The sequence below is a fragment of the Clarias gariepinus genome, chromosome 9 (assembly GCF_024256425.1).
Source record: "Clarias gariepinus isolate MV-2021 ecotype Netherlands chromosome 9, CGAR_prim_01v2, whole genome shotgun sequence".
In the NCBI taxonomy this organism is placed as follows: domain Eukaryota; kingdom Metazoa; phylum Chordata; class Actinopteri; order Siluriformes; family Clariidae; genus Clarias; species Clarias gariepinus.
Window position 1 is genome coordinate 28,611,665 of NC_071108.1, and position 15,757 is coordinate 28,627,421.

Below are 15,757 nucleotides of genomic sequence, written 5' to 3' on the forward strand. Positions count from 1 at the left end.
GTTTAATAAATCGGAGCTTTATACAGTATGTGCGTGCGGCCAGTTTCAACGCTGGTTGATGTTTCCACCCGGATATATTTTGTATTGCAACCAAGCGGTTATGCTCGCTGAAGTTAGCTAATGACGGGCGTATTTCTTTGACTGGTTATACAATTACAAATAAAACACACATCAGGATGTTTACAAAAGCGTTTCGGGTGAAGTCCAATACCGTTATCAAAGGATCCGACAGGTTTGTAACTAATTAGTACAGCGCGTGCGGGTTAGCGAAGGCTGCCTGATTGGTTGGGTCGGATTCGAGTCGCTGTACACTACATAGGTGTACTACAGAGGGAACGAGATATGTGTTGTGTAGCAAGGCGTGTAGTGTGCTAGGAGGTGATTTGGGATTCGGCGTGTGAGCGTGCCACTGGTTTAGAGTGTAGTACATTTACTGTGTGATTAAGGAGGGTTTGATTGATGTTTGTATATTAAAGGTTTTTTTATTGCATGTTAAACATGACGTGAAGAGTGATATATATATATATATATATATATATATATATATATATATATATATATAATCACTCTTCACGTCAAACATTTTAAACATTTAACAAAATAAAAAGCAAGCTCGGCATTTAAACAATACCAAATACAGGAATTTATCATTAAACTGAGCAGCACGCATCGCTGTCATCTGCCATTATTATAACCTTTAAACAAACTGGGCAAATAATTCACTCCTTCTACAGATTTGTGTATACATGTAGTCCCCAACTTGCGAACGTTCGAGTTACGAATTTACGGTCGAACATTCGTAGATGCGAACAAATCAAAGAAGTTGCTTACGTATATTGTACAAAAAACCTGACACTGCAGTGCACCAGATACCAATATTTACAATTATATACGATATTTTCAGTTGGTAAGTGATTGTATAAACTGTGTAAAGTCTGGTATATCGTGTGGGGGTGAGGGGGAAATGAGTCGGCCTCACCGGTTCCAATGAATCAGTCCGGGAGCGCAATGATAGAAAATGTCTGACCTGTCAAACTGTCGTGCTGGGGAATAATACTGTAATCCTAATTTCGGAAAATCCGCAATGAGACACAGAGTTCCCAGTCCAATACGGCTCTAAGACGAAATGTTGTCCTGGTTTCCCTTTAAACGGGGTCAGCTGACCCTGCTGCGTCACCGGGATTCCGCTACATCTGAGGCAAACTGAAAATCCGCTAATTCTGGTCACTGGTCGATTGAGTGGTTCATCTTTATTATAAGTGTAAAAATGGTTAATATATCGATTTTGAAGTCAGTGTGGCGATACGTGAATCAGCACACGAAAGAATTGCGATTTATAACTAAATAGATTTTTTCCTCATCTCTATTAGAAAACACATTTACAATTTTAACAGAATTCCACTATATCAATCACCATGTATGTAGTATGTCTTAAAATTATATATAGAACATACTCAAAAAAATTATTGCACCTTCAGTGCATCAACTAATTCATCATTACAACTAATGCATAATTTGTAGAAAGTGCTATCAAAACTGCAATATTACTAATTATTGTATGTAATATTATATAAATAAAAAATTTGCATATCCCTTCACGGTTTGTTCATGATCTGTTCTGTGTGTGGACTAAAAAAATCTGGTGTTCATACACAGTCCTGGTTTGTTAAATCCAAATTAAAGAAACAGTACGGAATGTACCACACATCACTATTTGCTTTCTGCCCAAGATGGCGTTGCCTGATTTCCAGTTTGAACGTAGGTCAAAGCAGTACCATTTTCCTGCACCCGTCAGTGCATACATGGCGAAATGGCTTTCTCATTGGTTTAATGCTATTAAAGAAAGACATTGACCATCCCAGCACTGTGAAAGCCTTGCGCATCCAGTGTCTAAGTTTCGATTCCCGCCTTGGGTCTCCCTGTGCTTGGTAGGTTTCTTCCGTATACTCTGGTTTTCTCCCACAGTCCAAAGACATGCAGATTAGGCTAATTGGCGTTCTCTCCACTTCTCTCCTTCCTTTAGCAGCACATCCTGTTTTATTACTCTTGCACGGTTTAACATTCAATTTTGGGGAATGTCTACCCGAGCCGAAGCCTTAATAGGACTTAGTCCTTTAAAAGTCTTGCATATTTTCTTTTTTGTGGAATTAATAAGACTGAAAAAAAAAAGATTTTTTATTTTGATTCGTTGAACAATCACGTTTCGTCTACTCCAACAGGAGGAAGCTGAAGGCGGACGTCTCGGCTGCCTTTCCGTCTCTGTCTGCTGAAGACCTCAATGAGCTCGTGCCGAACAAAGAAGAACTGAACGTTGTCAAAATCTACGCGCATAAAGGAGACGCTGTCACTCTGTACGTGCTGCACAGGAACCCCATGTTCTTCCAGCTGGAGAAACAGCTGTATCCTACAGGTTCGCACAATAGATTTTTATTATTATGATTGCTGCTGAAATCTGGTCATCGTTTTCTTTATTTATTTGTTTTTTATGTTTTTTAGTGTACACGCTTTGGCGATATCCTGACCTGTTACCTGTCTTCACAACATGGCCTCCAGTGGTGCAGAAATTAACTGGTGGAGCAGGTGAGCTTTTTTGGTTATGTGTGTTTCTGAGTATGTGTGTGTTCGTGGTTACATGCTTTCACTTCACTCCGAACAGACCTGATGCTGCCGGGAGTAGTGCTCTCGTCTACTGGCCTACCCGACGTAAATCAAGGAGACTGCTGTGCTGTTAATGTCGTGTCGAACAGGTAAACACTAGCTCTTCAACTCCTGCTTACAAATCACAGACATCTATACACACACACCAACATGAAGCAGTCGTGTTCTTATTGTGGTGACGCGCCACGTTTAGTTATGCATTAGTATCAAATTTTTCTTGCAAGAGTGAGACGTTGAGACGTTTCCGAGATGCCAAAGTAACATTATCTAACATGTTGACATTTTCAATTATGTAATCTTATTCTGTTCAGCGAATTTGTAAACTCGATGAGTTTGAAACTGTCTCCGGCACAAATCGGGCAGGACGTGTAGATCGGGTAGTGTCCTGATTTCAGTGTTGACCGTTTTGTTTGCTTGGCTCCACAGAGCCCCGGTTGCTGTGGGGACAGCGGCCATGTCGAGCAGAGAGATGAGGACCAGTGGGATGAAGGGAAAAGGAGTAAATGTCCTACACACCTTCATGGACCAGCTGTGGTACGAATCTTAGAAAGACAAAAATTTCTATCAGAGTTAAAGGGAGTCTCTCTTCTGTACTGCATCTGTTTCTCTCTCTCTCTCTTTCTGTCTTTCTGTCTTTCACACCTGCCTCTGTGTCTGTGTTGGCACCTGTTTCTTTTGGTCTCTGTGTGTGTTTTTGCCTGTTTCTTTAAGTCTCCCTTTCTGTGTCTGTCTGCCTCTTTTGTAGTCCATATCTGTTTTTATTGGTCCCTGTATCTGTCTCTACGATGCCTCTGTATTGACGTTTGCCTCTGTCTTTCTGTGTCTCTGTGTTTTTTAGCCTCTGTGTCTCCCTCATTGTCAATGTGTCTCTGACAGACAGTCTGTTGGACTCTGCTTCTGTTAGTCTTTTGTCTCTCTCTGGTGTTTCTATATCTTTATTTGCCTCTGTTTTTGTTGGTCTCTCTCTTTGTCTCTTTATGTCTCTCAGTGTCAGTCTCTGTGTTTGTGGTGTCTTTGTGTCTGTGGTTACCCCTGTCTGTATTGGTCACTTTTATTGTGGTTGTCTCTGGGGTGTACCTGTGTCTGTGCACCTGCCTTCCTGTGTTTCTGTGTGTATTTTTGCCTCTTTCTCAGGGTCTGTCTCAATATCTATGTTTGCCATCGCCTCTCTGTCTCTGCCGGTCTCTGTGTCTGCCTGTGCTTCTGTCTCTCTCCTGCCAGTGTCTCTGTGTCTCACTCTGCTGAACCGTGTCAGTGTCGTTCGCATGTATTCTGTGTGTATGTTTGTTTGTGAATGTAGCTGTCCCTGCGATGTCCCGGTTTCTGTTATGTCTGTTTATCTCTCGTTTCTGATGTTGTTTGTCTCTGTGTCTGTCTCCATGTTTGTCCCTCCGTCTGTCCCGCTCTGTCTGTCTGCCATGCGGACAGTCTCTGAGTCTTACTATCTCTCTCTCTCTCTATCCGTGTCTCTTTGTCTGAATCGGTACTGGTAATGCTGGGTTGGTCTCTGCCAGGCTCAGACACTCTTTAGGTTCCTTCATTTTACTTGTTGACAAATTATGAACGATTTATTTGCACGCATTTACTGTATGTGCTCACAAATCTTATTTCATGTTACGCTAAAGATGTGAAGGTTTACGATTCAGTCTTTGCTACGTGTTGTGATTTGATACGTCGTGCCTCCAACTAGTCCCCCTCTTTTGTACCAAAAGGGCTTTTGGAGATAAGACGGCGCCTCCTGTCATCCCGATCACCGATCCCGCGCTCCATGCAGAGGCAGACGTGGACGGAGGGGAAAGTGGCGATGAGGGAACGGAAGACTTTTCGCAGGAGGGTGAAGGACAGAATGACTCGGAGACGGCTGCAGTGGAAGCCACTTTTCAGAATGTCCAGGAGCTCAGCCTCCAAGACGGGGAGAAAGAGGAGGAGACGAAGGAGATGCAGGGAGACGAGCAGGATTCGAGATCCCCACAAGGCGAGAGTGCCTCCCAATCTAGCTAGACCGTTGATCATCTCTTTCTCGCTTGATTCATTAATCTGAATTTACTGTTTATGTTCTAATATTATCCCTTTCTATTCTACAGAGCAGATGGATGCCCTGCTGTTTCAGTGCTTCCTCCATGCCCTGAAGTGTAAAGTGAAGAAGTCGGAGCTCCCCCTGCTGACCGGAACCTTTCTGCGCAAGCATATGGCTTCATGCTGGTAATGTAAAACAAAAAATAATTAATTTTTTTTTATAATCCTCAAATCATCTGAATAATTTAATCTTGTACATGTTAGCAAAGTCATTCTGACTGTAGAGAGACAATGCAAGTCAGAACAGCAGGTAATGACAGGCCTTAATGACCAACCTTATATAAAGCTGATATGAATATGACTCTGTAAACATAGAAATTCTTAAACGTGATAAAGGATGGACTTTTTTTTTTTTACTCTAACCTTCCACTTTTTTTTCACTCTTGTACTCCTGAGAATTACATATACATAAAACTGAAACGCAGTTTATATTATTATTATTATTATTATTATTATTATTATTAATTATAATTTTTTAAAAAACAGATTTAACCATTTTTTTAACGTCCTTAACATAGTCTGCTGTTCTCATAGTCGTTTGGGAAACAAATAAATATTTGCATTGTAGATCTATTTGCATGAGCACATTCCCAAACAACCAACCCTGTGCTGATTTTTTGTTTGTTCCAACCTGAATGTCGGAACCTACAAAATGTAAATATTCAAGCTCATGTGTCATGTTTTTTGTTTGTTTGTTTGTTTGTTTGTTTGTTTGTGTCTGTTAATTTTCCAGTTAGGAAATCCACTCAGATCCTGCATTCTGGCATTTCCGTCTGTCTCACTCATTTTTCAAATGTGACACTTTAGTGTCTGTAGCTTTACGTGATCTGCCCAGTACATTTTTTTAACAAATCAGAATGCAGGGACTAGAACTGGTTCAGGACATTATTAGACATTTCCAACCCATTTTTTTTTTTCCACTTGTATTTCTGACAAACAGAACAAGTAGACAAAAAAGGTTTTTCAGCGGCAGCCGATTTGTTGTGTGCATGTTTTACAAGTTTTTAATTTATGGCGACATCTCTGTGGTCAGCGATCAGAAACTTGAAACACACCTGAAATCTAAAGAGGTTAACTGTTAACATTTACTCACTCATTGTCTATACCGGTTTATTCTGCATTCAAGGTCGCGGGGGGCCTGGAGCCTATCCCAGGAGACGTAGGGCACGAGGTGGGGTACACAATGGACAGGGTACCAGTCCATCATAGGACATGCACAGGACTATTTGGGAACCCCAATTATCCAAATCTGCATACCTTTGGACTAGGGGAGGAAACCGGAGCACCAGGAGGAAACCCACCAAGCCAGAGAGAACTTCATACATGCAGACCCTGAGACAGGAATCCAAACCGGTCCCTGGAGGTGCAAGACGACAGTGCAAACCGCTAAGCCACTGCGCCGCCTAGCTGTTAACATTTACCTGCTAACCAGCCAAAACAGACTGGATCTGTTTACAGTTTAAAGAGTTTTATACTTTCATATGCAAGGATATCTTCATGAAATGTCCACACAGTAGATCTGTTGCTGTAAACAGATCCGGTGTGTGTATCTCTCTTCTTCGCCATGGAATACAAACTAACATTAGACTCACAGTGTACCTGAATTTCATCAAACGAGCGTAATAAACAACTCTACATATAACACACAACAACACAGTGTTAGGATCTGGAGTCGAATCACGGACAGTCGGAGTGTATCTATACAGTATACTTAAGCTTTAGTGTTTTCGCTAGAGAAGCTTGACATTGTCCCTGATTGAGAAAGCAGTCTGATGAGACATGTTTAGCACCAGGTTACTGTAACCCTCTCAGTTACCTAATTCAAATCAAATGTCTCTATTCTGTCTGTTTTTGGACAAATATAATGAAGACTCTTTTTATTTCCCACATCGGAAATATCATACACATCACAAATAAATCACGCAGTCAAATCCGAAGACGTGCTTATGAAGGAAAAGGATTACAATTCTAAAGAGGAATAAAGGAAAGGGATGTGTATGTCGCATTTTCTTGTTTGCATGCACAAGCACTTTAAGACTTTTGCGATATTTTCATAATGGGTCACCTTTAAGAGTTACCTTGCAAATGTGTAAACCCGTGTTTTTATCAGTTGTTTTCGCTTTATGTTCCTTGCATAACTTCTTTCACCTTTGGTTTCACAGCCCTAAAGGAAAAAATCTCGACATCAAGAAATCCAGCTATAAAAAGGTTAGTAAAAGTGACTGAAAAAATAATGTTATCTTTATCTTGTTCTTAATCTATCTATCCATCTATCCATCTATCTATCTATCTATTTTACTCCCTAGCTCTCAAAGTTTCTGCAGTCGATGCAGAAGGAGCACAGTCTGGTTCGGGTGAAGGAGTTGAGTAAAGGAGTGGACAGCATTGTAGAGGTCGACTGGAAGAACCCTGAGTATGTCCCCTTGGTACACTTTAATAGTAAACACGCATGCATTATGCTTTAAATCAGTAATGCAATGTTTGTATTTGTCATAAGGCAATGTGCAGCATTAATATTAATAGTAGTTTATGAGCAAAATGATTTTTTTGTGATAACGTCCAAAGAAGATCTGTTACGTGCATGAAGTATTGCGCCTCGTTCAATATATAGTACATTTAATTTAGGTTCCATGAGGGCAGTAAGAGAGAGGTTCAAGGCTACTGTCTCAGAGTCACTGCTGTGCAGGTGTGAACATGTTACATCAGTTTATTTGTAACTGCAGTGCGAGCAAAAATGGATGCCCCACTTGTGATTTGCATGAAAGAAGAGCAGCGTGCTGTGATTTATGTTTTGTGGTCTGAGACTGTACCCGGTGTCGAAACCACTCACGGGAGAGCATGAACAGAAGCGTTTGGATATCTGCAAAAATTTTTCAACCGAAACGTTAAGAAAGGTGAGAGTTTCTTAAACAGAATCATTACTGGTGACGAGACACGGATTCATCACTATGAGCCTGAGAGTAAACGGCAGAGTATGGAACGGAAACATCCTCAATCACGATCAGGAATAAGTTAGAAGTCAACCATCAGCTGGAAAATTGATGCTTACAGTTTTTTGGCATTCTCAAGAGCCAGTATTGGAACATTATCAGGATCAATTTTGACTTACTCTCACATTTTTTTTGTCAATAACTATGCTTGAACCTATTCTTCAAATTTCCATATATATATATACACTTACCTAAAGGATTATTAGGAACACCTGTTCAGTTTCTCATTAATGCAATTATCCAATCAACCAATCACATGGCAGTTGCTTCAATGCATTTAGGGGTGTGGTCCTGGTCAAGACAATCTCCTGAACTCCAAACTGAATGTCAGAATGGGAAAGAAAGGTGATTTAAGCAATTTTGAGCGTGGCATGGTTGTTGGTGCCAGACGGGCCGGTCTGAGTATTTCACAATCTGCTCAGTTACTGGGATTTTCACGCACAACCATTTCTAGGGTTTACAAAGAATGGTGTGAAAAGGGATAAACATCTAGTATGCGGCAGTCCTGTGGGCGAAAATGCCTTGTTGATGCTAGAGGTCAGAGGAGAATGGGCCGACTGATTTAAGCTAATAGAAAAGCAACTTTAACTGTAATAACCACTCGTTACAACCGAGGTATGCAGCAAAGCATTTGTGAAGCCACAACACGCACAACCTTGAGGCGGATGGGCTACAACAGCAGAAGACCTCACCGGGTACCACTCATCTCCACTACAAATAGGGAAAAAGAGGCTACAATTAGCACAAGCTCACCAAAATTGGACAGTTGAAGACTGGAAAACTGTTGCCTGGTCTGATAAGTCTCGATTTCTGTTGAGATATTTAAATGGTCAGAATTTGGTGTAAACAGAATGAGAACATGGATCCATCATGCCTTGTTACCACTGTGCAGGCTGGTGGTGGTGGTGTAATGGTGTGGGCGATGCTTTCTTGGCACACTTTAGGCTCCTTAGTGCCAATTGGGCATCGTTTAAATGCCACGGGCTACCTGAGCATTGTTTCTGACCGTATTAGTATAGTGTTCCTAAAAATCCTTTAGGTGAGTGTATGTGTGTATATATATATATATATATATATATATATATATATATATGTCATCATTATAGCACAAACTCGTAACGTTCCCTCGCTCTAATACCTACGGATGTCATTTCAGATTGTGTTCTTTCTGCGTGCCGGAAGACTGGGAGCCGCCAGAGGAGTCCTCTGAGGATAGAGAGAGCTGTGCGGAGGTCTACAAGCCACCTGAAATCACAGCACTTTACGGGGTCACCGCACGCCTAGAGCCACTGTTCCAGGACGCAAAGAAAAAGTGAGTGTGTGAATGGAATGGGTTTGACATTGTACACATGCAGGGATCGCTATTAACCTTTCTCATGACCGTCCTGAAGTTGTATATGATTTTAATCGCCCCAGAGCAAAAATGTCCCAGATTTAAAAATCACAGCTTTTTCTGTACAGATAATAAAAAGGATTTGCATGGTATGTTAGAATATCGAATTAAGCGTTCTTTAGTATTTCCCTTGTCTATCTCGGGTATCATCCATACAGCAGGTTTCAACGTGACTTGATTATTGAGAATGATCTCAGACATTAAGTGTCATTAGAAGTTGTTTATCTTTGTGTTCTTTTGTCTTTAAGTGTGTGACTCAGATTCTGTGTTTCAGAAAGGGTGCGGTGCTACAGGCTACTGAGGTCAGGAGTATCATCTGTGATTACGTGAAAAGAAACGAGCTCGTCCATGAAAACAAAAGGTACACGAGTGTTAATGTATCCATTTTCCACAACCACCTTTTTAAAAATTAGTTTGCAGTTTATTTTAATTTTTTTTGCTTGCTTTTTTCAGTTGTATTCAGTGCGCAGTGTGTTACTGATGGTAGCCTTTGTTACTTTGGTCCCAGCTCTCTGCAGGTCATTCACTAGGTCCCCCCGTGTGGTTCTGGGATTTTTGCTCACAGTTCTTGTGATCTTTTTGAGATCGAGGGAGATTATCAATGATCTTGTATGTCTTTCATTTTCTAATAATTGCACCCACAGTTGATTTCTTCACACCAAGCTGCTTATCTATTGCAGATTCAGTCTTCCCAGCCTGGTGTAGGTCTACAATTTAGTTTCTGGTGTCCTTTGACAGCTCTTTGGTCTTGGCCCAGCCTGGAGTTTGGAGTGTGACTGTTTGAGGGTGTGGACAGGTGTCTTTTATACTGATAACAGATGCCATTAATACAGGTAACGAGTGGAGGACTGAGGAGCCTCTTAAAGAAGAAGTTACAGGTCTGTGAGAGCCAGAAATCTCGCTTGTTTGTAGGTGACTGCAAAGACTGCACAGACTTGTTTGTCTGTACTGCTTATCCTGTACAGGGATGCGGGGGCTCAGAGCTTATCCCAGGACACAGGATAGGATCCACCCTGGACAGAGTGACCAGTCAGTCATATTATTTAAATGGTGAAAAGTAGTCACTCTGATGCTATACTCCGTACTCAACACTGACCAGAGAAAGCGAAGGAGAAATTTGTCTGAGGAGATCAGAAAGAACATTACCCACAAGCGTGCTAAAGAAAAGAGACTATAAGACCATCTTCTAGCTGCTTAATATTCCTGTGACTAAGGTTGCAAATATTATTAGGAAGTATATGGGACTGTAGTCAAAATCCATTGCCATCAACACGAGGAAAATTGACATTAAATTGAAGAGAAAAGTAAAATGAATAGTAACCAAAGAGGACAACTTCTGGAGAGATTCAGGGTGATCCCCAAGGGTTCTGCGACATCCGTCACTGTTTGAGCAAAAGTGGATTTAATGGAAGACGACCAAGGAGGGGATTCCATTGTTGAAAGCAAATCATTAAAAAGCCAGACCGGAATATGCCAAAATGCACACCGATAAGCCTCTGACAATGCTTTTGGGCATACATCACAGGATGTCTTGAATCTATCCATGGTACAGTTAATTCCCAAGGCTTTTAATCCATTGGGGAGTGAAACTTACTGCCCAGTAGAGTTCGGGGGAAAAATACTAATCAGTTACATATTACAGTTATTTACATGTAAAGATCTTTTCATGTTCTTTATCAGTTTAGGTATCACTACACTGACTACAAAAATTGATTTCTTAAAAATAAAATTTTTATTCGTAAACATTTGTTTTTTAAGTGTTAAAATGTTGCAGTTCCTGTAAAATCCTACAGGTGGTGCACTCTAAACTATTCACACGTTGGCAGGAAGCGCATCATCCTGTCTGGTAGGAGCAAAATATTTGAGATCATTGAGAGCGACAGAAATCACTCAGATTCAAAAGGGTGTGCGACAAAATGTTAGATATGGGTCGCGTCATTTTTGTGAAGGACATTTTTATTAGTTTGTTTTTTATTATTTTTTCGAATCACAATTTAAAAGCAATCTGATTTTAATTAGGTGTTGGTTATTAAATTATTCTTTATTATTACCTTTGGCAGTTTCACTGAGCATTGTGGATTTTTCTTTCTTTAATAGAAAGGTACTAACAAATTGGTCTAAGTGTACCTGTGAGGTATGTTTAGTCTACACTCTCATGCTCTCGTTATCTGGAATCATTTTACATTAAAGCTGACTGCATTCTGTGTTCTGTGAGAATACCAAGAAGAACTTATAACATCTCTCATGACATAAGTAACCTGATAAAAGCGCATCAGCATGATGTGTTCAATACTAGCAGCGAACACTGCCTGAATGAAAAATAAACATCTATCAATGTGTGAACAAAAATATCAGCTTTTACATTCTGTTCTGGATGATCCGCCACTTTCGGTCAGGGGAATGTCATGCAATGTATACCATAAATTAAATTTTAGTTATTATTTGATTATTGTTATTATTAAAAAGTTATTATTACATATAGAAATGCAGACTTGATAGTCTTATGCCTCATTTTTATTTTTATGGCGTTCTCTTTTTTTGGCAGTTATGTAAAAATCAACCCTGTGCTGTGTGACTGCTTGCTGGACAAATCAGAGTATCAGGAGCTCGAGGTGTTAAAATGGGACGACCTTTTCAGCCGGTAACCCTATTCTTTCTTTCTTTTTTTATTTGTATGGAACAGCTAGTGTGACTCTGATTTTATGAGTGCATTTAGCTATAAATCTTATCCTAAATAAAACAAAATTTTATGGATAAGTAAGTCTAACATACAAGTCTATTTATTGACTCATCTGGTATTGTGGTGAGTTTTGAGTTATGAGATCATTTACAAGGGTATGCAGTTAGAGGATTTGCATGGAATACATCACTCTAAACATGACTGTAATACCCAGCTGGAGTAGTACTTAATCTAATGAGACTGACTTCAGTGTAAAAAAATTGATGAGTCTGTGTTAGAAAACACTTGATTGTGATTGCAGGACTCTGAGCAGGATGCAGTTGTGCCATCAGATGCAGTTTCCAGGCCAGGCTCCTGTGGTGCGTAAAGGCCAGGCGGAGCCCATCGATATCTCTGTAGCCTCGAGAGGCTCTAACAAGAAGGTATGGGTCAGACTGATTAACAGCTTCAGCCATGTTCAGCCGCTTATGACAGAGTGCAACCAGTTGTATGCTTTCTTTGTTTCTGGATTCATACCGTATGATGGGTGTTCAGGTTAAAATAATACTTTTGATTGTGCAGAATAACAGAACACAGTTATGAAAGTAAAAACTACATTTATTTCTCTATATAATCCCTGTTATACTAATTTACTTATCCTAGCGTGTCGCTAATGCTTGGATACCAGCAAGCCTGGCCTCTCAGGAACTCCTTTAATGGCTCAAACATGCGGAAATGGCTTGGAATGAGGTCAGGGTTCTGCCCGAGTTTCTGTAATGTGAAAGTGATTCTGCAAGTTGGTGAAAAGTTATTTGTCAATTTTCAATGATCCAGACTTTGCACTTGCTTAATGTTCACTGGAACGCTTGTAGTGGGGTCCGAGCCAGGATCTCGGCCATCATTCACAGACGTGCAACCTTCTTTTAAACCTTTGCACCTTTCAAATGTTTTACTTCAGCAAAGCGTCTCATCACCGATTAAAGCTTCTTTGACAAGTCCTTGAAATTTCATCACAAGTGCTTGTTTGACATGAATACCCCTCCTAAGTATCAACTTGTAGCATCATTGTAGAACTTGTTTCAGCTGTATACAAGTCTGACAGTTGGTTAATAGGTAAATGGTTCCTCTTAATTAATAACTAATAATAGACTATTAATTGGTTGGTTCTGCATGCTGTAATTATTACAAATAAACATGTTTTAATGAAGAAGAGTTATAAACTAATTATGTTTCAAGTGACAACATTAAGCTAGGTTACTGTAGTGGAATTGGACAATTTGATGTGTAGTGTGGAAGTGTGTCTGAGTATTTAAGGTGCATGTCTCCTGCCTCGGTTCTGCTGCTGTGATCAGGTGACGATAATAAAAAACCTGGAGATGTTCGGAATAGATCCTGCGTCGGTAGCAGACACACTACAACATCTAGTCCAGGCCAGTTCCGTCCTCCACGACGTCCCCGGGGCTAAAGAGCGGCAGCTGGTGCAGATCCAGGGCAACCAGGTGCATCACGTCGGCAAACTGCTACTAGGTAAATCTTCCTTTAACCGATCAGATCAGATCTGTTCATTTACTCTTGTTCATCCTCGTCATTTGTTCTTTTTTTGTTTTGTTTCATTTCAGAGCAATACCAGATCCCTCGCAAATACATTCAGGGTTTGGATAAAGCTCCAAAACCAGGCAAGAAGAAATAACACAGGTCCCACCCTAGCGAATGTACGTTGTTGTAACATGGACATAAACTACTGGCCTCATTTATTGTTTGTGTGCTAACTACTCCCCCAGCATGATGTTCAAACAACAGAGTTAAGAAAGTCATGGATTAAAAAATATACACATTGGAGAGCTTTCTATGTTGTTTTGTTGTACAGAAAAATTCGAATACATAATACACATGCCCTTTAATAGGGTTGTCATGGTAACCATAATGCTATGAATTCTCATAAGAAGTATTTTTCCCCCATCGTTCTTGATAAATAGTAAATTTGTCAAGTTCTGAATGCTTGTGCCCAGTGTTTTCCCACAAACATTTGATTTTATCATTACATCGGCCATTTTTCAGAATAGGAATTTTAGTGACTTGACCTCAAGGCATGGTTGCTGCCGCCAGAGCGGCTGTTTTAAGTATTATAGAAACTGCAGATCTCCTGGGATTTTCCCACACAACAGTTTCTAGCATGTACACAGAATGGTGTAAAAGCCATCTTGGTTGAGAAGTAGAATGGCCAGAATGGTTCGAGCTCACAGAAAGGTTCAGGTAAGCACTCTTTACAAATATGTGAGCAGAAAAGTATCTTGCGAACAAATCAAATCTTGTGGAGGACGGGCTGCAACAGCAGAAAAACGCATCAAGTTCCAATAGTGTCCGTATAGAACGCGAGTCTAGCGGGCAAAAGGATTGAGCATCCATGGAAGTCACCAATCAAACACCTTGCATCTTACAGCATTTAAATGGTCTGCTTCTCCTACATACCACAGCACACCTTCAGAGGCCTTGTAATGTCCTGCCTAGAGGTGTCAGCTGTTCTGGTGGCACAAGGGGAAACTACACAATATTGAGCTTCATCTTTAGGAACAGGGTGATCTGTTCTATAGGACATAAACCCTGTAAATTCTTTGTCTGGATAGCTTTCTAAAAGGTCTGGAAAGAAATATCTAATAAAAAAAAGTGACAAATGAAGTTCAACACTTCATTATGGCTAAAGTCATTCCTCTTTATATGACACGTAATAAGTTATTCAATTATTTGTCAGAGTACCTTACAGCACAGTAAAATATATATATATATATATATATTTTTTTTTCCATTTCCCAGTTAGGAAGCTGGGATCAGAGCACAGGGTCAGTCAGGATGCAGCACACCTGGAGCAGATAGGGTTAAGGGCCTTGCTCAAGGACTCAAACCCCTGTCCTTCTGATCGGTGACCCACAAGTCTTAACAGATTGAGCTGCCACCTCACTGGCCGCCATGACCAATGAAACCTTGACAACATTACACTTCTGTTATACAAGAAATAAAGGAGGTCTAGAAAAAAGACTTGAACAATACATAAAAAAATATTCGTCCACTTTAAGACCTATTATTGTTCGGTCATTCGTATAGCTCTGATTCACAGCGGTTTGCCTTCACTCTTAACTATTACTTTAGGCTAATAATTACAGCCCATCACTCCTGACTATAAAAAAGTGTTCGATCAATACGTCTGAAAGCATGAATGTCCTAAAATAACTACAGAATGTACAACACCTAAGCAGGTGGTCTTAGTTGCAGTGCAGAGCAAAATGCACACACTATATAAAGGGATTTCAAAATCTCTTAACTAATTAACTTTTTTTCCAGCATGTTTATGGAATATCTCTAAGTGTTTGTTTGAGGAGATTCCAGTTCAGGGGAAACATTATAATGGTTTATTATGTAATGTTTTAATATAATATGTTAATATATAATGTTTTACAAAGCAGCCTTTATTATTTGGCAATGCACGGTGGAAACTAAATGTCTATTTGCTTCGCCTTGTTGTCAAGTCTATTGGCTGGACATTGTTTGGAGCACATGTCTGTGTTTTGAAAGGAAATTAAATTTCAATGCAAACATAGCAACACTCCCAAACAATATGAAAATCTCATAGACAGCTTATTTATGTAAAGGCAAAGCCTTAAAGCAAATGAATGGAATTGAGATACTGGCTTGTATCTATGAAGCTGTCGATGAAAGGTATAAATATATGAAAAGGAAGTGTGGCAGATTGACTAAGTAAATATTTTATACACTCTCCGGCCAAAGGGTCAAATAATTGTTCCGCATCAAGTGAGGAAAACAACTAGGGAGACTTAAAATGACTTAAATTGAGTTAAAAACCGCCCAAGACATTAGAACCGGGAAGGAAATCGGGATGTATGTGTTATGATCTGGGGTTGCTTCAGTTGCTCAGCTCTAGGCTTAACAAGTCAGCTGATGACCTAATTGTACTGGTTATCACATCTA

At 40.1% G+C, this 15,757-nt stretch overlaps 1 protein-coding gene across 1 annotated transcript; it reads left to right on the top strand.

Annotated features, from left to right (window-relative positions):
* The first annotated feature begins 85 nt into the window (after positions 1 to 85).
* Positions 86 to 13,613, top strand: eif2d (eukaryotic translation initiation factor 2D). The gene is made up of 15 exons (XM_053503222.1): positions 86 to 232; positions 2,220 to 2,410; positions 2,497 to 2,580; positions 2,657 to 2,747; positions 3,085 to 3,192; positions 4,371 to 4,633; positions 4,743 to 4,860; positions 6,897 to 6,942; positions 7,041 to 7,147; positions 8,881 to 9,036; positions 9,392 to 9,478; positions 11,663 to 11,758; positions 12,099 to 12,219; positions 13,129 to 13,303; positions 13,396 to 13,613. The coding sequence occupies exons 1-15, from the start codon at positions 177 to 179 to the stop codon at positions 13,464 to 13,466; spliced, it is 1,770 nt and encodes a 589-aa protein (XP_053359197.1). The 5' UTR covers positions 86 to 176; the 3' UTR covers positions 13,467 to 13,613.
* Positions 13,614 to 15,757: the final 2,144 nt, after the last annotated feature.